Here is a 24,590-nt window from a genome sequence, read left to right on the forward strand (position 1 = left end):
ACAGAGTCAACCTGATTGCTTGCTGCTGCTGTGAACACGTCAGTCTTGCTTCTCTCAGTCATGGGCATGCAGTCCTGCCCTCTCCTTTCCACCAGCTCTTGCACTTATTTACTCACTTTTTTTGAAGGTGGTTCAAATAAGCTGAAGCATAACAGGCAAGTTGCAAAGTGAATGCAAATACAGGGATAAGATGATGTGGGCAATACTGCACAGAAGATGGCTCAGTTATTTCAATGGTAATGAGCTCCTGGATTTGCTGTTATTCGGTATATCTTGAGTGATATTTATTAGAATTATCTCTTTAGAAACTGTCAGAGTGAAGCTTCACGATTGACTTAGGCTGATCCGGGTGAATGATAGCAGTGAGAGGGATTGTCCTGCCTTCTGCTTATTTCTAGGCATTTCTTCTGCCTGCATTTGTGCTCATGCCACTATGCTATGTAGCTCCCGAATTCAGCTGAATACCTCCTCACATACTCTGTGGCAATTTTCAGGCTGATCAAACCTCGATCCAACTGACTGCATCAAAAGCACCAGTTCCAGCACTAGAGAAGTACAGAAGAAGCTGGGGGGATAACATGAGACTTTAAACTTAGGCTTAAGCCAACTGTGGAACTGTGCTCTTGATGTGTATTTTTAATATGAAGTATCTTCTCCATGAAATTTTACACAGCTCCTTAAAAACGATGCAGTAACATACAGTACAAATGGCTTAAAGGGTAAATACGCATGGTTCATTATGGACTTCTCAAAAAGAACAAAACTCTGAGGTTACAATAAGCCCAGGTGATTCACCCCAACATTTCTCCTGTAACAATACTGAAATAAGTATATACATATACACACACAAATCATCTTATACTCTTCAGTCTGTGCAGTACAGCGGACTTGTATTGAAGAACCATTAGCATTCTGTGTAGGTTTCAGTATCATCTTAATTAAGCCTTGCTGACCTGATTAATTTGACATTCTGTATTGTAAATGATGATAAAGAAACAAAACATTTTAAACTGATGCTGACTTCAATAATGTAGAGAATATATGAGTGAAAATTTTATAAAGATGGGTATTATCTCTACTTTGAGCTGAGACAGTTTGCCACAGGTAGAAAGCTCTTATGTTTTACTCTATTAACAGGGTTCCTTTGCCAAGTGTTGCCTTTCTTCTCAGAATGAAACTGAATCATGCAATATTTTTAGTCACTGATATTTGAACTATAATTTCTCAGGCCCCTCTTTCTTTTAAACTGTTCCAGAGGGAGCGAATGCTATCACCCTCCCCAAGTCACCTTGTCAAAGGCTGAGTGAATTGTAAATATTCTTTTCCTACCTCCTAAGACAACTATCAACAAGGCAGCCCTGTCTCCTGCAGTTACTCAGCCTTAGATCAAATGTCTTTTCATACTAGCATGATCTAGCTATGTACTGTTCTAGCTTTAAAGCTTAAACATCTTTCCTGCAACAAAAACATAACAGATTTTGGGCACAATGAACTTGAAACAGTTGTTACAATCTATAATGAGTGCTTTCATGTTTCAAATGAGTCTTTGATGGCATTTAGATCTCCAGCTCCCAGCTGATGTACCCAGATCACTGAAATGGGCAAACATACACATAAGATAATTTTCCAGGGCTTTTTTGGTGGGTTCCCCCCCCTTTCAATTCAGAAAACTTTTCTTAAAATGTTACTGTTGAACTGGGGTTGGTATTTAGAGAATTTTCCGCTCCAAGGCTAGTCTAAAAAAGCTATAGTATTGATTACAGATGAGAACCTTTCCTAATTCCACCAATAACTATTTGTTGCCATGCATGATACACGAAAGAGGATGTTATACTGTGAACACATCATTGCCTGATATGAATTCTAACAGGATTGTCAATGCCTTGCCTTTGCAATATTTTCGGTTTTAGAAATACAGAGGCAATGCATCACAAAGTGTACTGTATGTGCAATCTTCATAGCTGAAAAATGCTATGCTAGTAACTAAGCTACAGCTAAACTAAATTACCAATGGAAATCTCACTTGACTTCCACAGCCAACATGGGACCATAGATGTTAACATCAGCCTTCCTCTCCCCCTCCCCTTTCAAGAATGAAGTCTCTGTTCTGGAGGATTATAATTATTGTTCCCCAAATATGCGATATGTCCCCAAATATAGGTCCCCAAACAGTGATGGCACTGTTGCACCTTACACAGTTTTTTAAAATATCAATGCCTTATATTCTCAAAATTTTGTCAAACAGAACCAGAATGCTTTAAAAGCCTAACAGTTCCACTGCTGTTAGTAAGAACTTCTGAGACAAGAAATTAAATGCCTTATACCACACAGATTAATCGTTGGTCTTGCTCTATGAAACAGAACATAGATGCTGGATTAATTAATGCTGAAGAAAGACTGTAAAAATAGAAACTGTCAAAATGCAAGGATATCCAGCTATCCTAGCCACTTTTGGGGAGAGGTAATAAAATGTCATGCTCATGATGTTCCTATCAGACAAACAGGATCCAGCAAAACCCGAAAGTCTCAACTTTCATCCCCCCAAACTGGAAGGAGTTGGGTGCTAAGGCTCCACAAGACCAAATGAGCCTGTGCTCTGTAGGTGAGCTCTTCTTCCACATTGACCTTCAAGTAGTGACTGACTTTGTAATTTCTGAGTGGGAACCATATACCCAAGAATACTTGATGACTTTTTCTTACTATTGTTTCATTTTAATGTACATTAAATACAAAATATCCAAGCAGTACGCTAGTCTGAAAATCTCACTAATTAAAATGAAATAAACATCTGCCTACATAGCAGGTAGACATTAGAAGAATTAGTAAATAACTCAGTTATGTGGAATTACGTATTAACCCTATTAGGCATTTGATTATGTACTGAAAGACATGCCATATTCTTACTGTATGAAACAAATGAGCATTCATCTAGATTAACATGCTCTTTTTTTGTCAGAATTTCTGTTAAACCTGAAATTCAAATTGCAATGTTTTCTTTTAGCTAATGCTTTAATGTTTGCAAGCTGCAGGTATGATAGTGGAGACTACAACAAAAAAATCCACAAAACAATGCCAAAGTGTTAAGGCTGACTTAGAGCAAGCACAAGAGAATCCTAGGTGAATTTTTAAAAACTAAACATGAATGTTATGCTAGAAAACAAACTAAAAACACCTCGACAGCTCGTGGCATGTGCAATTACTGTCCTGCTCACGTGTTCTCTCCTCTTATCCAGCATGCAGGCTCTGGCACTTACCCAATGCCCCAGTGAACTGACTCAGCTCATTGAGGTGGAAAACTTGGGGGGGCAGAGGGGAGAGGAAGACTGGCACAAGTGAAAAAGCTGTGGCAGGACCACTCATTTCAGTTGCAAAACTGTTAGGCTGAGGTCAGCCCTTCTCACAGAACCATACACAAGCAGTATTTATCCCTTGTAGTTCAGTGAGAAGCATAAGGAATCTGGGTAAGCTTGTCATGTCACCAGTACCAAAATCCAGGAAATATCCACCTGCAAGACAGCTGGGCCACTTTAACATACGAGCTCTCTAGATACTTGTTTCTGTGCCAGGAATCAGCCTTCTTGTGGGAAAGTGAACAGAAAATGGATGTACTCAACTAATACTATACCCAGAATTAACCCATCTTTAATCCAGGTACTACCAGAGACTGATTCCCTAATAAGCCTACATAGACCCAAGCAGGGCAGCAGCACTGCGACATTAACTGAGCAGTCCCCACACTTGCCTGCTCACCTCCTTACGGGCATGCAGACACACACAGTGAGCACCTGCTAAAAGCTTGAGAACAGCTGCTATTTCCAATTGTAACATCAAAAAATTCCAAGAGAGCACAAGCTACATCAAAAGGTGAATCAAAGTATGTTAAAAATAGTAAAGAATCATCACAACCATGCCTTAGTTCCTCTCTGATCCGTAACCTTATATACAACACGGAGAAATAAAAATGACATTGGTTGCAAGAACAAACGAAATGGCCTAGAAGCTACAGCAGTATGAATACATCAGTGTTTGATAATCAAATACAGGCCTGTTGCTTTGACTGTCATAGGGTGGCATCATTTCAGACACAGCACAATCAGATCCTGAGGGAGAATAATGACTTCTGGTGCTCTAAGGACAATTCAAATACAGTTATTGATGAATCCTGGAGGGAGATACACCAAGCTTTCCTCAGGCAAGGATGTTATAATCATTAACCTAGGTAAAAGTAAGCTAGAAACGGAGTAGAAGATGGAGATAGGTACTTACAATCAATGTGGGTACAAATTAATACAGTTGATTGAAATCAGAGTTTTACCAGCCTCAGCCAGTATCTGATTCTTATAGGTAATGTTTGCAAACTACAAGTATAACAACAACAGTGGGGACTTAAAATAAAAAAAAAAAAAAACCTCAACAAAACAATGCTGAAGTGTTAAGACTGACTTACAACAAGTGCAAGAGAAGCCCAAGTGAATGTTTTAATTCAGCCTTTTGTTAAAAGAGAGACAAGAAATACTCAACTAAGTTAAATATGTAACAAATTTTCAAAGATATATTGCATTTACATGTGCCTTTATACTTATGCTTTACAGGAAACCATTAAACATAATTTCTCAAAACTGAAGTCTCATTTCTTCTAAAAAGCAAAAACTGGGAAAAAAAATTCCTTCTTTTCAGAGTGTGTGTATATATATATCATGCCTTTCCACTAGTCATCTTTGGAAGAAACTCATATATGCATCTTTCACAGTAAGAATCCCAGTCTTTAAGGAAAATCAAATCATTTGAAAGAAAACTTTTAAGTAATAGAAAAATCACAATCATACAATCAAAAAGATGTTAGCATCTCCTGTGAATAAAACATTTCCCTTTTGTGTTTGTATCGTTAACGAACCTAATTACATCATAACACCACCATTATCTTAATTATGTTTATGGATTCCAGTTCAATATGTGCTTGGACTGTTCTCAAGTATGCCGATACAACAATGTGCAATCGACTAAAAGCGTTTAAAAAAAAACAAAAACGAGATAATAAAGAAACCCTAAGCAATGCACAATATGACTTAAGCAAAACACAGTATATTCAACAGATTTTGGAAAAATTAAACTAGTCATGTCAGCAACACTAGAACAGTTTTTAGCAGTATCTAGACATATTTGCCAAACTTAACTAGCATGAAGCCCTAAAACTGAGAAAAAAAGATACTGACAAAGGATATCTTTATTACAATAGTATAAATATTACTCTCTCTTCCCTACATTTCATAACACTTTTTGCCCCTTCAGTTCAACATAAATAGTGCATTTCATGATTTCTAGTAACTGTCTCTTAAGAGAAGATTTGCATTTTGAAGTCAAATCAACACACAAAATAAAAGCTGACTTACAAACTCTCATGTTTTCATCTTCCTATCCAGTTAGTGATTCACTCCAAACAAATCACCTCCACTGACACGTTGTCAACATCATCCACACCTCTGCACAACAGCAATTTAAATCGTCCCATCTGGCACAAGGAAACCGGTCTGTATTTCATTGAAATTCTAGCAATTTCTATTACATGCAGTGAAACAACACTGTAATTGAAAACAGACTTTTGCATTACTATGAAATTATAGGATTGAATGCCAGCAACAGTAACAAACATGCAAAAAAAAAAAAAAACTAGAAAGAAACTTTAACATTTTCAATCTTCACTTACATTTTAAATTACAAAATGTAGATTTCCAACTCAGGAAGACTTGATTTAAAAAGGACTAGGTTACTTGAAAAAAAAATTTATATATATATATTAAAATTAGGTGTATCAATACTTGCCCTCCTCTAATCAACGAAACCACTCGCTGTGATCAATTTACATAAGGCTTTTAAAAAAAGCACCTTAGTGCAAAGGCATGCTACAGAACATAATGTTTAGTTCATTACCTCAACGCTACTTTGAAACAATATAAATCTTATCACTGTCAAAATAAGAAATACTTTTCGTAATCCCCCAAAGCAGTCTGTGACTGAACTCTGCAGACAGACTGAATATGAAATTCCTGTCGATATCTTTCTCAAAGAATTTTGCATAATCCCACTTCCAAAAAATCACTTTTACTTAGCAAGAATTATTTTCTTGATTGCCTACCGATTCTTCAGTATCTAGGTCATACAGCAGGCTACCAGCACTACTTGAAAAGCTACACCAGAAGTTGATGTACTGCAGCCTGTGATCCTCCTATCCAACCAAGGCAAGAAACAAGTCAACAGAGGACACAAAATACATGCAGGTGGGGCCAAATAGGAAGGAGATAATATTCTGTTTGATAGTACCAAATGCTTGCAGTATGCACAATATAAATCACTGAGGTTTACATCTGTATAAAAATAGCTGTAGCCCACTAATTATTATAATGTGCCATCCTAACAAAAATGCAGTACAATGTATACCAATATCCATGCTGACAGTTACCAATGTATACCAATATCCATGCATTATACTCAGAACTAGTTTTTATCCATCTCTATTTACATTAAAAATTCTCATTTCATTTAAAGATAGAACAGTTTAAATATTTATTTCATATCCTCCTTTGTTTTTATAAAAAGTGTCATTGCCAAACAATGAGCCAATGAGCTGCGTGTTCCATTTTTTCCTGTAATTTTGAGTATCTGCAGTTTGCATTCTATTGCTTAGAATGGGCTGGTACCAATTTAAAAGATACAAGTCACAGGTAAAAGTAACTTTCTAGGTGTTCAGTTATGAAGACATTGTTACAGTTTGCCCAGTTATTACCTCACAGCAGCTTCCACAGAAACCAAAATGATGGGTTTGTTACCAGTGAATAAAGGTGAGATTGCCCAAGAAAAGGGAAAGTTTCTGTATTACTTGGCACACAATAAGTATATTAGTCATGTGTGTTGAAGGAGTTAAATTATCACATCATTAATACAATTTGGTAAAAAGCTTTCTCCATCACAATTAAGGCTATGAATTTACCATAAATAAGTAAACAACACCCCTCCCAACCCAAATCTTATTGTAGAATCTGCTGAATGTTTAATAGGTAAAAAGCATAATTAACTATGAATAACTCAGAGCATCAGAAATTAAGATGCAGGAATAGTATATGCTTTGAAATATCCAGGACAAATGATGAACAACAAATACCTCCCTTACTGATTACTTTTGTCTTAAGCGCACTGTAAAACATCTGCCTATAGATCTGAGGCTCAATCCCTTCCCTAGATGCAAAACAGCTAAACACCAAAGTGAATTCTAGAGACAGCTAGAGGAAAAATACTAAGTATTAGTATTGTCAAGCTAGTGAAGCCCCAGTTACTGTTGAAGGGGAAACAAATAGCCAGAGAGATAGAACTGGAGCAGACAGATGTCTTTTGCATAGGATTTTTTTTACAGGATTTTACTTTATAGCCAATAAACAAGAATATATAGAACAATATCAAAGAAAAGCTATGTGCTCTCATGTGAATTACTTGACTACTGAAAAAGGTGCTTTCAACAGAAAAAGATGATGAGCAACTAAAAAAGCAACTAGTCTTAGGATTACAGTTTACATATAGAAGTCAGAAAACCAAATTCCTGATGTAAGGTGGCTTTATTTTTAAAAAAAAGTAATAGCTTTTAAGAACTCTAGTATGTGTCTTTCCTGTTATAGTTTTAGTTGAATTTCAGAAAGCAAGCTTTGTCCAAATACTCTGTTTTCACACAGTCACAGAACAGCTGAGGCTGGAAGGTACCTCTAGAGGTCACCTGGTCCCACCTGACTGCTCAAACCAGGGTCAACCTAAGCAGGTTTCTCAGGGTCATATCCAGTTTGGTTTTGAGTATTTCCAAAGATGGAGATTCCTTTGGGCAACCTCTGCCAGTGTTCAATAGTCTCACGATAAAAAGTTTTTCTTACATCTGAATGGAGTATACTATATTTCAGTTCGTGCCTTCTGCCTCTTCTCTGGTTACTGGGCACCACTGAGAAGTCCGTCGTCTTTACATTCAGCCATCAAGACTTACTTCATGCACACTGGTAAGATCGCCCTTCTTTTCTCCAGGCTGAACAACCCCAGCTCTCTCAGCCTCTCCTTGTACGACAGGGGCTCCAAGCCCTTCACCATCTTTGTGGCCCTTCAGTGGACTCACTGCAGTATGTGTCTCTACAGCTCTCTTGTACTGGGGAGCCCAGCACTGGACACAGCACTCCAGTGTGTCTCACCAGGGCTGAGTACAGTGGAAGGATCACCTCCCTTGACAACGCGCTGGCTCATGTTCAATGTGCTATCTACCAGGTACTTTCCTGCAAAGCTGCATTCCAGCTGGTTGGCCCCCAGCCTGCACTGGTGCATGGGGTTATTCCCAGACAGGTGCAGGGCTTGGCATGTCCCTGTGTCAAACTTCAGGAGGTTTGTGTCTGCCCATTTCTCCAGCCTGTGGTGGTTCCTCTGAACAGCAGCACAACCCTCTGGTGCATTAATCACTCCAAGTTTTGTATCATGCAAACTTGCTGAGGGTGCACTGTGTCCCATCAGTCAGGTCATTAATGAACATACCAAACAGTACTGGCCTCAGTAAAGGATGACTGAGGGAGTACACCACTAGTGACTGGCCTCCAGCTGGACTTTGTGCCACTGACCACAGCCTGTTAAGCCCAACAGTTCAGCCAGATTTCAATCCACTTCACTGTCTACTTATGTAGCCCAGACTTCCTCAGTTTGTCAATCAATACGTTATGGTAGACAGTGCCAAAAGTCTTGCTAAAGTCAAGATAAACAGACACTGCTATTGTTTGATCAATGTTAAATATATCTTAAGCCTCTAACATTTTTGTCCTTTAGTATATACTTGGACCGTTTTTTGCTACATCACAGTAAATTCTATTCTCTCTTGTGAACTCTAGCCACTACAAGCTGATAACTGAATTATAAAACCTTCATCAAACACATATATAAGCAGAAGCAAGTGAAGCACTACCATATTGTCATGTACCTAACTTTCACTTCACACAATCCTTATCTCTTTCAATGCATCAGTACTTTAAAATAAATTTTCAACTAACTAGCACAAAATCAAAGGCAGGATAACAAAGCAAACAGATGATAGAGGACTGTGAGCAGATAGTACCCAAACACAAAGAAGGACAAGAATTAGGACTCTGGTGGGTAAAGGCAAAGCTGTGGGATAAACCTCCTGTTGTACTATTTCATATAAAACTCCACTGTAATTGAACCTCTGATTACTTTTTGCAGGCAACAGTACACACATGAACTGCTAGTTGTGGACAAAACAATGAGGTCTTAGAAGTTCAGAGAGCCAGGAAGCTGTGAGTCTCAGAAGCTTTCAGGAGTTAAGGAAGACAACATGTACATCAGCTCCAGCTGACTCATACAGGCTTAGACCAATGGAACAGGGTGATGAAGCATCACGCGATAACCTAGTCAGGCTTTCTAGAGAAGAAAAGCAATCATTTAGAAGAAAAAAAAAAAACAAAAAACCCCCCCACAAACCAAAACCAGGATGGACTAAATCTAAACACTCTTGCCCTAGAGAAGTCTAGTGAAGACGTGGCAGAAGCCTGGGAAGACAGATCCTAAAGCAGCTCACACCTGTCCATGGGAAAGGCGCGACTAGAGCTATTTGCAGTAAAGGGCAGGAGTCCTCAGATGCCACGTAACACGACCTGGGAAAAAACTGTAGAGCCCAGAAAGTGAATAAAGGTATTATAGCATGCATAAAGACCTTTTTTGACAGTTATATTTTAGGTACGGCATTATCCTGAAAAAATAATGTCTGTGATCCAAGCTGTTCTCTAAAGATTCTGTATTTGGCTGCAATCAAGGCTGATGGCTGGGCTGAATGCCCTCCTTTTAGTCTAAGTGAAAAAGGAACATTAGGTCTTTTACACAACAGCTGTAAAAAGAAAAGAAAAAGAAAAATACTGTCCAAAGCACTTACATATCAAATCCAGTCAGGCTGTAAAGTGTGTGAAGAATTAAGAATTTTATAAATAACAATTATGAAATTAAAGGAGTTGGGGGAAACACTTACATATGCCTCTGTGTTTTAACCAGAAAAAAACACTGTGCCTGTGATCTCAGGAGAGAGAGTGTTGTGTGGGGTTTTTTGGGTGTTGGGGTTTTTTGAGTTTTAGGGGTTTTTTTTAGTACAGTACTTGCTAGACAGGCAGACTTGAAAACATCAGCAGAATAGCTGCTTGTTGCACTTTGTTTCTACTCTGCTCAAGCAAACAGAGCTCTGTTTACATGCTTTGTAAATAAACAGGACTGCACATACGCACACACAAAAATCTCACAACCCTCAAATCACATAATCTATTTCTCTTCCTGAGAGAAGCAACTTGGCAAAGCTTCAAGTATTAGCTAGTTCTTGGGCTCTTATAGTAGAAATAATACATGCCAGGTTTTCTGAATCCAGATGTCAGATAGCCAAATATTGGCTAATAGATGTTGTGGGTCAGTTTTTGCCTGCTCAGCTACCTTGCAAAGGAATTGAGTAATCTCCTGATGCTTGCGGGTCAAATTAACAACTGGCCTTCCTGTCCACCTTTGAGACATTACTGCCCTTCTAACCAAGGATCTGTGATTGCTTTTCGCCTTTTCTAAACTGACCCAAGAAATACTTCTTGATTGCTATTATCAGACAGCTCTTTTCTCGACCAGAATGCATAGAGGCAGGACGTCTAGTCTGAGCTGGTTTATGCTCCAGAACTCCTTACTATTATTATGTGTCCCTGTGCTGTCTTACCTCAAATTGGTTTTGCAACAAGCACAGAGGACAATTTCAGCAGAGTAAGTAGCACTACTTGCCTGCAGTCAGTGCCGAGCTTTGCCTTCATTAGATGTACAAGCCTAACATTTCCAGCAGGTGTGAGTCCAAAGCATAAAGTATATATTTAACACATTGTAAGAAGATACCTCACTTTTCCTTTCCAGAATTACAGGTCTATAATCTGAATAGGAGTTAAGGACTAGACAAAACTCTGTTAAATTTCCATGAGACTGAGAAGCAGCAGTAAAAGAACTGTGCATATTGTATCCTCAGCTGATCTCAATCTTTTGGATGCCCACGTCAGATGGCCAAAAATCCAAACAGACCTAGATCCAGTTTTGACAGGTACTACTAGGCCCCGGGGAGACCAGTGTTAGGTTATCTGATTAAAGGCTAATCACAATAGAAACAGATCCAGCCAGGATCAGTGGAAAAAAAATAGGTAGAGAAACCCAAACAACCTAATCAATGAAGATGAGCCATCTCAATCAGCTACTCCCAAGACCATCAATTAGACCACATTCCCACACTGTGAAACCCACCAAGATGAGTCAAGGAGGAAACTCTCTCCCCAGAAACACCTTGAAAACTAAAGGTTATTGCCTTAAGGGGCACAGGACTTATTATGGGATGCAGGGAGGAAGAACATTTTGGGATTGTGTAAAACTTACCGTGGGATTGTGAGAATATGCAAGATATTATGAAATGTTTAGAGGAAGGCACCAGAGGTGGAAAAAGACAGGGATAAAGGTGGATAAGGGACAAACAAGTACGGAAAAACAGCAGGGGAAAGGGATAAATGGGTCAGATCCAGTACAAACGGGTGGCTGGTCAGTGCATTAGTCTGACTGAGCCCTGCCCTTGAACACAACAGTCTATCCTATATCGTTGTTAAATCCTATTTCTGTCTTCTTTGTGGATGCACTTTCTATCCTGAGTGTGTACACGTGAACTCACGCCAACTTCAGGCCATACTGGCCAGCAAGTAGATAAGAAGACTAAGTACCAGCAACTGGAGTGAGAACACAAACCTTGGGGGCTCAAAGGTGCCAATAATCTGGTGGCACCAATGGGTCAAGGCTTCAGCAACTACATAGACCATTTAAAACCAGCTACTAGGGGGACCTATATAGCATGTGTGTGAGGTTCTGTGAGAATTACACTAGTGGACTTCCACCCTGAGGAGCTGGGAAGGAGGAACAGGACTGGGCTGTCCGTGTAGTTCTTGAGTGCTCTGTGTATGTTTATGTGGGTGCCAATAAAAGCACAGGTTTGAGTCTCTGTTGATCTGTGTGGCCAGCTGCGTATGTGTCTTCTGTAGGTGAGAGTGTGTGCATGCACGCACACCCATTGGGAACAAGTGCTCGGTCTCATTACTGGCTGGCCCTGGGGACACAGAACCGCAGCAGTCTTGTGCTTACCTGTTCAGCTGGGACAGGAGGTCTGCCTGTGGGATGCAAAGCCCTCCACATTTGGCTACCTCTAACAACTGGCATGGCTAAAAGGATACACATCTTTAGCAAGTTTCTCAGCAAAGCTATCCGTAACACTTTGAAGGTGAAATGTATAAATCTGCCTTAGATTCGAGTTCGAGGTAGTCTATACCTGCTTAAGCTGTCCTGGCATCTACTAGAACATGTTCCATGCAGTTTTGCTAAGGCATTTTGTAAACCACTGAGTAGTTAAATGATAGTAAAAAAATGTATTAGCATTCTCAGGCACCATTCTACTTCATTTGGATGTCCTCTGGTTCTTTTAATAGCCCTTGAAATTCCTATGTGCTAAACACATTTGAAAGGAATCTTGACCAGATCTTTCCTATCTGTTTTCTTTTCAAGTCAGGACTCAATTGCACAACAATATAACTGAAGAGTAGTACAAATAAAGCAAAAATACAGATGAAACAAAATAGATGTAAATTAAATTACAGGAATATATTAAATAAGTTTGCCTTGGAGAAACTTGTAAACAGATTTCCATAAAGAGCAACACCACCTTTAAAATCATGCATTCTCTGGCAGCATACTACAGCTGGGGTGCCCAAGGAATAGTCTACACTAATTCATCATTTCAGGAATCCACCCACAGATATCAAGAGTACCTGTGAGAAAGGGGAAGATTTTTTTTTCCTTGATCACCAATAGATAATTTCTTTTTAAGTTCTGTATTCCTTCACTTCTGTTGTGAAACATACACATTCCGAGGATGGCTGTATCTTTTTTTATTTGGCTTTCTAGACTAATACTCTGAAACATTAATCACCTGGGAAGGAGCCAAGCAAGACTTCAAACTAAGCATATAAAGACTGTTTGTACTCTTATTTATATTATATTAGAATGAAATGTTTTAATTGACAAAAACATACTTCAGAATCACTGTGGTTGATCATCTTTTTCACATCTCTTAGGGAAGTCTTGGTCCAAAGCTGTATTACGATCTTCCCGGAAGCAGACACTTCTCATAGCTAAGACATCAAGCAGCAGTGGAAATTCCTGATTCTTGTCACATACGCAATACCAGCTGTCAGAAAGGCTTTACACTGTCATACCGGGGACGACAAAGCACCACTCTGAGGAAACCACAACACGTGGTCTCTCCTATGGGTAAGGTAATCCTTTTATAGAAGGATTCATAAAGAGCAGAGCTAATTCCAAACATCTTCCATTCTTGTTCATGGCATGGAATAAACAGAGGTTGATACGTCTGTTTGGTACATGGGCATGGCAGAAACTGAATGCTTCTGTGAACAGTGGCATAGCAGCTGAAGATGGCAGACAACGAGAATCTGCAGGTCCTGATGCTGGATACAGAATAACAAAACCGCTGTCCACTGAAACCCAGAGGAATTTCAGATGCCTCTTCCACCTCCACAAAAAAAATCACTGCTGGATATTCTGATACAGTGGTTACAAAAGAAAATAATACTGTCTCTTTACAGTAGTATTAATGACAAAAATAATTCTCACAGTTTCTGCCAGAAGTAATACTAATATTTAAGCTTTGACAACACAGAACAAACACGTAGCTTAAGAAGAGTTTCTGCACTAATGTGGCCTTCTTTGCCCCCCCAAAAGACATAGACTACTGTATCCCCATGCACAGTAGTACTGAGCAACAGAAGTGAGGACAAGTCCTTGCCTTCTTAGGAAGGCTGTGAATATCCAGTAGATTTGGGACATAGGAAGTTGCTTCATGAAAACAAAGCACTGAATTCTTAAAATGCTTCATGTTACCCCAATGACATTTTGCCAAATAAGAAGTAGTTTTAAGACATTCTCTTCCCTTCCATGGAATTACACTGCTAAAGGTTTTGAAAAAGTCTTCAAGAATAACCAGCACAACATTAAAATACAGATGTTTCACAAGCTTTCAAGAAAATTATGATCTTTTAGCAAAGGAAGGTATCATTAACTTAGACATTTATTGCTTTAGCAGACAAGAAGATAAAGTTAGAATTAGGACACATTTAATCAATAGAGAGAGGTTAAAGTGCCTTCTGAACATCCTATTAAACACAATTGCCAAAATTTCATACAAACAGAACATCTACGTGAGATGTGGTTCTGGTCTTGAACATTGCCCAGTCATGGAAGAGAAGCAATCAACCAGCCTGACTGACCTAAAGCTAAAATGAAACAAGGAAAGCTGTCTAGGCAAATTTGCTAAAGAAGAACTGGCACTCCTTCATTTGTAGCAGATAACAGGCAGAGCTTAGAGCTGCACGTTTGTTTCAAAACTGGAGCTTTAAAGAATAAAAAAGAGAGAAAAAGAGTGAAGCAAAAGAAAGGGATGTAGTAATTCACTATCCATCTAGTCACAATCAGCAGCATGAGCTTGGTAGGCATCCTAGATGAGATGACTTAATATTTGTTTTTAAGGTAACAGTGACTGTATTTTGTCAGTGTTTACCCAAGCATAAGGGTGAGTCTTGAAGAAAATACAGAAGCACTTGGGGCAGGCACTGGCTCAGGAGTGTAAAGTTCCTAAAGACTGAACTAGTAAAAGACCTTCTGGTCACAACATCCTTTGAATAGAAAAGGTATTTTTTGATCAGGGAGAAAGACTGGTGATGTCCTCTGAACTGTATGGTAGGATTCACAGCAACTCACAAGCTGAGAGATGCCACAATTTCCTGATAATATAATATACAAAACATGCAACAAAATCGAATGCTTAAATTGGCATACATTTGCTTAACCTGTTGCTTAGCCTCTCTTGGTAACTACATCAATTGCAGATCAATGAAAATACAGATGTCACATCACAGTAAATTTACTGAATTATATGAACACCTAAATATTTTATTATTCATTTGTAAGTATATAATGTGAAGATGCAGAAAAACCACAAATTAATTTATCCCGTAACACAGCACAGCGACCACAGAAATGCAGTCATCTCACATAGGTACACATTGTTTCATGCAATCTGTCAGGTAATGATCCCTTACCATCTGTCTAGGGGACTGACAGGAACATTTTAGCAAAGTCATGATTAAGAGGATGATTAGGCAAGAAGTTTCAAGTCATGAAACAGACTGAATTTGTAATACAAAAGGCTTTGCTTAAAATGAACCATTACTTTTTTGCTGACATTTTACCCTGAAGTGGAATTGGAATACATATGTTTACCTTAGATAGAGAAAATATATTCTTCAACTCACAGTTTTCAAATTTTTTATGTACATGTTTTTTGTCATTAACTAACCATGTTCTAATCGTTACTGGATTGCTCAAATTAGTTTCCAGTGAACAGTTCTCATACAGGAAAATCTCATACAACCCCCCACCACCTTCAATTTCTCCTTTTTCCAAAGTTCTCTCATTTTAGTTCCAACAGTAAGTGCCAAACCCAAGGTTTGTATTTTCAGAAGGTATATTAGAAACCTCCCTGTAATAAATATCTCACAAATAACTGCATGACAAAAAGCTCTTGAAGATCAACCAAAACAAAAAAAAAAATCAAGTTGCACACAGATCATCTGAATAGTAGGGATACTAATGATACGTTTCACTTGTGATTAAATAACAAAGTACCTGATTTTTTTATGTACAGCAGAAATTCCAGATACAGAAATAAAGTCTATCACTGAAAAATAAAATACACTTCAAATTCCAAACCTTTTCAAAGCATACTGATGAACTGACACAGGCATTATAGCTCTACAAAGAGTGCAGTGTCCCCTAAAAATATCATTGTGAGTGAAAAAGCTGCTCCACAAGAGACTGTTTCTACATAGGCTAATTCCATTTTTTGTCTACACAAGCCCATCGGCATGTTGCAGGAGTCCTTGCCTCTACATCCCTTTGATACTTCACTTAAAAGCCTTGCACACTAAGACAATGAGCCTATGAAACCTTTAATATGAAAAATACACAAAACATGGGATTTATTTTGGTCCAATTTTAGTAAGTTAAATTTAAGTATCTAGTCTAAAAAAGCTATATAGGCACATTGTTCCAGAACAGAATTTGGCAGTGGAATGAAATGCCTCCCTGGACAAATAGCTTAGGGCCCACATTAAGATAGAATTATTTCCTCCCAACTTCTGAGATAAAATACAAAAGATATCAGTATTAGCTTGTAATTTTGAAAAAAGGAAAAAAATATACACTGTTCATTGTTATGATATATTATTTTGAGAAGCTCAACATGAGCCAGCAATGCGCGCTTGCAGCCCAGAAAGCCAACCGTATCCTGTGCTGCATCACAAGAAGTGTGACCAGCAAGTCGAGAGAGGGGATTCTCCCCCTCTCCGCTCTCATGAGACCCCACCTGGAGTACTGTGTCCAGCTCTGGGGTCCCCAACATAAGAAGGGCATGGAGCTGTTGGAGCAAGTCCAGAGGAGGGCCATGAAGATGATCAGAGGGCTGGAGCACCTCTCCTATGAAGACAGGCTGAGAGAGTTGGGGTTGTTCAGCCTGGAGAAGAGCAGGCTCCAGGGAGACCTTAGAGCAGCTTTCCAGTACCTAAAGGGGCCTACAGGAAAGCTGGAGAGGGACTGTTTACAAGGGCATAGAGTGACAGGACAAGGGGTAATGGCTTTAAACCAAAAGAAGGTAGATTTAGATTAGATATTGGGAAGAAATTCTTTACTGTGAGGGTGGTGAGGCACTGGAATAGGTTGCCCAGACAATGGGACTTTGGGCAACCTGGTCTAATGAAGGGTGTCCCTGCCCGTGGCAGAGGAGTTGGAACTAGCTAGTCTTTGAGGTCCCTTCCAACCCAAACCATTCTATGATTCTGTGATTTTAAACAAAATTGAAAAATTAAAGTTGTATGACTACTAAAAATAAATTTGAATGGCCCTGTAATAGAAGTTACGCAATATTTCTTTTACACTTAAAAAAAATGTAAAGCAGGAAGATGGTATTTTAAGAAAAGATAGTATTTAAAAAACGTGTTTAAAAGGTAGTGGAACTGATGAAATAGTTGCGTTATTCTGATAATTATTTTTTGTTTCAATGTTAGTAATATAAATAATAATAGGATTGTTATTTATCTAATAATTATTCCAAAACATTTATTTGACACACAGCAATGTCAGCTCATACTGAATGTTGTGAGCTAATGGTGGTTCTACTTTCAAACGTGTTTTATTTCTGTATTTCATTAGAAGTGATACTTCTACCTTAGGAGTAGTAGTGCATCCACAATTAAATTAAAAAACAAAAAACACACACCAAAAAAAACCTCAACCAAAAAACAGAACAAAAAAATTTCTCACATGTTCCTAAACCTGAAGGAATCCTTCGGCATCATAATTTGTTTCACAATGCCTATTATATTAACTAACATTAGGTCTCTTCTTAGAAAAGTAAGCAGACAGTACTCAGTCTCCATCTTTTTTTCTTCCTCCTCATTATTTTAGATTTTTTCCTCCTTTACTTTATCCCTGACTGCATTCTTGGCATGACCTGATGAAGAAACCACATAAAAGCATTGAGAAATACATTAATTTACTCTGCAAAGATAAATTACAAAGAGAGAAAGGGTATATATAGCCCAAAGCTAAAAAGACCCAACAAAACCAACAGTTCTCCTTAAACCTTGCCTGCACCACCCCACTCCAAATACTTCTGCACATTGAACAACAGAAACTTTGCTGTCCTGCTGTCATTTGAAAGCATCTTCCCTTTCCTGCTATTTATAAAAACCCTCAAAATCATGAAAATTGAATTCTACACACACCAGTTATCTACTTTAAGATTGCTCATGAGTGGCTCCTATTAATTTTTTTTTTTTAATAACACTGAAGCAGAAATTAAAGAAACGTGCACATACACCCTTTGCAGAAAGATGGGAAAGGGACTTACCAGCCTTGCTAATAACCTTTACCAGGAAATACCCTGTGGTCAAACTGCATTGCTAGGATGACATAAATTTAGAATCCAAAATCAGAGCTAAAAAAAAATACTAAGTTCTTTGTCCTAAAGTATGAAAAACAGTATATACATTAGGTTTGCAGTCTAAACAGTAGCGATCCAGGTGGAAGAAGTGGCTTTTCTCAAAACAAAACAGAAACTTGCAGGAGTTCCACAAAGCCCTTAAAAAGGCAAAAAAGAAAATCTGCACAGCTCAAAGGTTGACTATACTGTACATAAGAAGAGTGTGTAACTCATACAACAGAAATGAAAGTATTTTTGCTTTCTTGGAGGATTCTTGAAAGACCATCCTCCTCCATCTGGCTGCTGCTACAAGCTTTCTAATGACACCTGCAAGGTTTGGACAAGTAACCTCACATAGCCTCCACTGAAACATAGACAACATGGGGGTACATGGTAGTTAAATTACAACGTATTAGGTAAAGAAACCAGGTGTGTATCACATTATAAGCATGCTGTAGGAAAACATTTCCACAGTGTACTTAAAGCTCAGGCATCCAAACAAATCAATTCGGTGTAACAAGTTACAGTAGGTTACCTGATCCACTGTAACTGTCCACGTGCACACACGCATCCATAGTTACCCGGGTTACCTTACCAACAAGGAATGAGGACTTTGTCACAGGCTGCTAACATATATATGGGCAGCATTAACTACTCAGAAATTTAGGACTTGTAGATGCTGTCTGATTGTATCTGCTTAATGAAATATCCCATAACACAGATGTCTTATCCACCCCATTTGCAATTAGTTTTTCTGGAGGGAAAGGTAAGGGGAAAGGAAGGGTGAATCTCACTATGAAAGAAGTCTCAGGTTTGTATTAATTTAATTTTCAAGGCTTTAACATCTCAGAGGATCCTCAACAAAAGGGTTCATCCCACTTTTTTGCTTATGTCTCCTGAAAGCCTCTTAAAAAAACAACAACAAACTATTCTAAAAAAACGCTGCCGGATTTCTGATATGTTGAGCTTCCATATCAGCCAAACCATCCGTTATATTCCAGCTTCCTTCTCATCATTTTTTTCCTCTAAGATACGATAACATGTTGAACTTGCCAAGTGAGCAGGAAAACCTACAAACACTAAACTGTCTTGTAAAAACAAAGACCAACCAAAGAAAAGCAATGGGCTTCTCTCTCTCATTCCTTCTCTCTTCCCATTTCATCAGTTTCTGTAAATGCACAGAGCACCTCCCCTCCCGCTATGCAAGCACTGTCTAGCAGCCTCTGCTAGTGTGGAAAACAAGAAACATGCCATGGACTCTTTCATATCTTCCACCCGGCATTTCCACCCGGAGAACTCAAGCTTCTCAAAAATCCAACCACTAGGAGCAAGGGTAAAAATTGATAATTAAAAAAAAAAAAAAAAAAAAAGGCAAGTATGGGCTCCCTTGCTGTGTTTGTCAAAAACATGAATATTCAGACATGTTCATGTCTGAACACACACTGCAATTTTACTATACAGCAGACTGAGGACAGTATAGCAGTTCAAACACTTAATACTATAATTTTTTTTTTTTTCTTAAAAGCATCTTATATAGTAATTTTGAAAGGGCCTTGAAAGGAACTGGCAGCTAATAGGATAGCATGAGCACTGTTTCATAACAGCTTGCAAAAAAAAAAAATCAGTCTATTTTTAGATGGGTGAAAAGAATGTGGTTATTTAAAAAAAAAATTCTCAGATTATATATAAAGTTGTTTTCATTTATAACTGATCACGAAAATTGTGCAGCTGATGTGTCAAATCAATCTCGAGGTGAACAGTACCACATATTTAAATCCTCAAAAGAAATCTATGTGCATATAGAACATTCACATTTTAATCTCTGTTGCACGATAATGTATCATACTGTTATAAAATCTTGCTTTTTAATGAATGGCATTTAAATGGATCTCAGGCAAATGCATCTTTTTCTAATTATGTGTTATAATCCTTTACATCTAGGACTACCATTAGTTCAACTATGAGCATGTTTTGCTCAAAAACGGTCTGATTGGTTTTAGGGTGCTGCGTAACGTTCATATTAATAAAATAAATACCTATGTTATATACCAAATTCTCCCACAGCAATGCCAACAAAAGCCTTTCCAAAAATCAAGTTAACACCTGTTTCCTTTACTATTTTCACCCCATCACCCTCTCTGTTATCACCACCATTTTATTAGTCTTGTATTTAAAAATTTTAGGCATCAGGGTGGGATAGAGGTAAATAAATAAACATTGACATTTTCACTCACGATTCTTAATTTTGAATAAATAAATAAATAAAATCTATCTCAAAGCTCTTCTTATATTTCTCCATTTTGGAAAGGTGACTTAACAACCCATTCCCCCCCACCATTTTCTGTATCTCTCATTGCTGATATTTTGTTATACTACAGCTGGTGAAAGGCAATGCAGTTTGCTTCTGTGCATCTTACACAAATATACTTATAAATCAAATTAAAGCACTCATTTTGGTTTTTTAAACCATGCATGCCACACAGCACTCATTCATTTTGAAAGATGTCTTGTAGCTTGTTTCCTTAAGATAGCTTTCAGTGCATTACCATATCTTTCTATGCTGAGACATTCAATAAAATGTACTTTAGATAATAATTTCAGCTAAACATACAGTTTGAGTGCTTAAAATTAATCACTGTATTTTTTTGCCAATGTCCAATATTAAAATGGCAAAATTAAGCATTCAGATGGTCTTTTGCATACAGCCAAGATGATTACTGTAAGTAATTTGGGGGGAAAAAAGATAGATATTATGTTGCTCTGGCTTTAAGCAATTTTGAAAATTAAAATCTCTCCTAAAATTCAGTTGCAAGCAAAACAGAAGTGAGCGGGACTGGATCATTTAAAATGAACAAAATAATCACATCAGGAGGTTATCTCACATCAGAAAACTTAATGTGCATTTGGTATCTCGAAATATTTCTTTAAAATGAAACAGCTACTTGAAATTATAATCATCTGATTGACAGATAAAATAATTGCTTTAAAAACACTTCTGAGTCATTTTGTCCTTACCTGCAGGCATGAACCATTACTGCATGCAGCGACTGCTCCATTTCCTAGCACAGACTTGAACAAGGATCACATCTATCTTACAGAATATGACTAATTGGGGGATTTGCGATTCCTGAGCTACTTTAGAAAGGACACTCCCTTTCCACATAACAGGACATGAAACGCTTCACCAAGTTGTATTTCCTATGCATCTAAATTGAAAGGAACGGCTTCCTGCAACACAACAAAAACGCGAGGTCTTTAAAAACGAATTTAGAAATCGAGATGCTGTTTGCATGACAGTGAAAAGGAGCAAGGTCTGCAACACCAGCACACACAAACCAGCAGCCTGCTGTAGTATGATTTGCATGCTGCAGCCCAGTAGGCTTCATTAAAAAAAAAAGACACCAATAAATCTCCGCAAAAATGCACAAAGCTTAACCAAAAAGGGAGGTTCAATGGATACGGTACAATAACCAGCATGCAATACGTAAACAATGCTAGCAAACTTGACAAGGAAAAGAAAAAAGCCCTGCGCCGCTGCTTGGCAATGCTACACCATGAATCGTTCATGCAAGAGATGCAGCTGTACCTTTCTGAAGAGGACGACTTCTCAGAGTTAACTGACATCAGCAGCTCAATCTTCTGCTTGATTTCTGGAAAAATCAGAAAATATTCACAACCGAGACCGCCTGCCCTCGCTTTCCAAAGTCTTATTAACCAAACGACTTTATTTCCCTAAGCCCTTTTGTTCGGAAGGAGGCCGCAGGAGCCACGGTGCTTGTGCGAGGGCCGGCCCAGCCGCGCTCTGAGGGGACGAGGCGGGAGGCGGCGGGCCGGGCCGGCCCGCGCACATGACTGGGCACGGCGGCGGGCGGAACCATTCCACGGGCGGGGGGGGGGAGGAGGAAGGGAAGGGGGGGCGCCTCTCCTCGGCGGGAGCAGACACGGTTACCGGGCGAGCCCTGCTGCCACCGCTGCCAGCGGGTGCCCGGAGGTGAGTTTCTGAGGGGAAAAAAACCCGAAACAAAGGATTTATGGCACGGGTTGTCTTCCTGGTTAGTTATCTAAGCTGTGTTGGACACCCTCAAAAACCTTCAGATCAAAAGCCCTGAAAAATATGGCTCTTTGAATCATTTTTGTCACAAAGAATGAAGTATTAAATCACGACTTTCATACGTGGGTTCGAAATCAGACAAGGAAAACGCTACGCACACCTGGATTTTATTTTTTACTGCCCTGCCTCTAATTTCCTTCGAATATACTCTGAAAAGTAATATTTCATTTTCCTTTTTTTTTTTTTTTTTGACATCTATTAATTACCAATCTAGCACTTGCAAGGACTAAGCGGAAACACCCAGCAGGCTAACCTGAGCTGATACCTCATCACCGTCGTAACAGAAACGGCCTGGCAGCGCACCCCAGCGCGGACACCCGGACCAACGGTAACCGAAGGGGAGATGCACCCTTGCGCCGCCTGTCACTTGTTTCACAAGATCCTGCCAAAGCAGAACAGAGAGACTGCCGGAAAATGAATTCACCAGGAGCTCTGGAGTCAAGAGGTTTGTGACCCAAAGAAACCAAAGAATAATGTTACAGATCTGAGCATCATTTTAAGATCATATCCGCACTGGAGACCGTAGTGCCACCTATAGAAATACTGGTGAGACCTGTGCAATATTATGTCCTCTTGTTTCCAACCAAAGTAAACTTCAACTATTTGGAATTAACCATTTTATGACAGGAGAGCTTCAACCTGACTTTTTTTTCTTTCTTTACACATATTTCAGATACAAAGCCTCAGAAATTTCTAAAAACAGAAAAAAAAAAAAAGAAACTAGATTTTCTTTTTTTTTTTTTAACCAAAGTTAAAAAATTGTTATTACTGCTTGAATGAGTTCATTACCCTCCTGCTTGGGTGGAAGGGTTGCAAGTTATCAGCGATCATCACCTGGTTAAGCGCATGCCACTTGTTCTTCCCAAAACATACAGACCAGAGAAGCCTTCAAGAAGAATCTCAGTTCTCACATCCAAAGCAGATGCTTCTCAGAGCTTTCAAGACACATCTTTGACGCGTCCATATGTCCACAACTGGCTCCACCATGCAAAACTTCCTTTGCCATTGCCCATCCCAGGCAGCAGGTGCTCCTCTGGTCACAGCTACCAGGAGACTTCTCTGCCTACCCAGACTCATGTCCCAACACAGGCAGAAGTTCAGCTGCCACAGGAATGTCCAGCCTGATATTCTGGGCAGCTCCAGAGCTGCAGTGTGCTAGAGAATAAGCTTGCTGATCTAGTCTTTCAAACCTCATTACCAAAAGTCCATAGCAGTTCTCGTTTAGGCCACGTGCATCTTTCCCTCTGTGCCTTGGTTCTCCAGCTATCAAGATGGGATGACAACATAAACTACACTCCCTGGGGTACTAGAGGGTTTTTTCAGTTAAAAAAACACCCAACACCTATGATAAAACACCAGTGAGCACCTCCAAACATCAAATTATCTAATTTTGTACTCACTGCAGTCTTGAAAATGACTATTAAGTCTTAGAAAAATGTCTATTAACTAAGACTTAGAACTGCATAGTGGCTAAAAACTGAAAACAGTGAATATCCACCTCATCACTGAAAAACCCAGTCACATTACAGTAAAAAAAATTCGGACATGTCACTGACAACTACACTGTACTACATGAAGGCTCCATGAACAGCTTTAATATCTCTGTTTTCAACTATACAACCACACTGTTATTTTAAAACAGATTTTTTAGTGCAACATTTGACATTGGTGTTGATCATACAAATTACACACTGGATATATTTATTTCAAAGCTTGTTTTAAACAAGTGAAGGAAGGCTAACCCTGTAATATTAAGGTTATCATAATACGGTATTTTCCACACATTTATGTTTAAACTGTATGAAGACAGCGCAAAAGATTAAATAGACCAAAGAACAGTGGCACAGTGTGATCAAAAAGGCCTACTGCAGGACTCAACCAGGTATTCAGAACACTGCAGAAATATTTCTCTGAAATAAACTGCCTTTAAGAAAACTCAGAAAAAAATTACCTCAAAAAGTCTCCGAATATAGAGTATTTCATATTACACAGGTTAAAAGAAAGTATATTCTTTTAGTACTCTAGGGTTTTTTTATTTTTCCTTCTAGATGAAGGAATGTTAGAAGGCAGCTCTCTCAGTTGCTTACCCTCACTTTTGGTTAGAGAGTTGACAATTTGGAGGTGCAAACTCAAGTTCACGTCCCCTACCACAGATCCTTGACACTGATTAACTAAATATGTTCCTCAATCTCATAATCCAACATTTTATTTTTTAATTCCATCTGAAGGTGTTTAACCCTGTTAAAATTTAAAACGGATGAAACAAACAGATATTAACAAGGCAGGATTTTACGGCAAAACAAA

General features: G+C 38.7%; 1 protein-coding gene across 8 annotated transcripts in view; it reads right to left on the minus strand.

Annotated features, from left to right (window-relative positions):
- SRPK2 (SRSF protein kinase 2) overlaps window positions 1-24,590 on the minus strand; it is a 151,144-nt gene that overhangs the window by 77,061 nt on the left and 49,493 nt on the right. For 2 of the 8 annotated variants that reach the window (XM_054808305.1, XM_054807878.1), the window contains exon 3: window positions 21,762-21,825. The exons of 3 other annotated variants lie outside the window; for them this stretch is intronic. In XM_054808305.1, coding sequence (XP_054664280.1) covers window positions 21,762-21,799 — 38 coding nt within the window. In that variant the 5' untranslated portion in view covers window positions 21,800-21,825. Of the gene's footprint in view, window positions 1-21,761; window positions 22,010-22,539; window positions 22,669-24,590 lie in introns of those variants that run through there. 3 more of the 8 variants (XM_054808386.1, XM_054808215.1, XM_054807966.1) reach the window with 2 other exon arrangements.

This window comes from Grus americana, chromosome 1 (genome assembly GCF_028858705.1).
Source record: "Grus americana isolate bGruAme1 chromosome 1, bGruAme1.mat, whole genome shotgun sequence".
Taxonomy (NCBI): Eukaryota; Metazoa; Chordata; class Aves; order Gruiformes; family Gruidae; genus Grus; species Grus americana.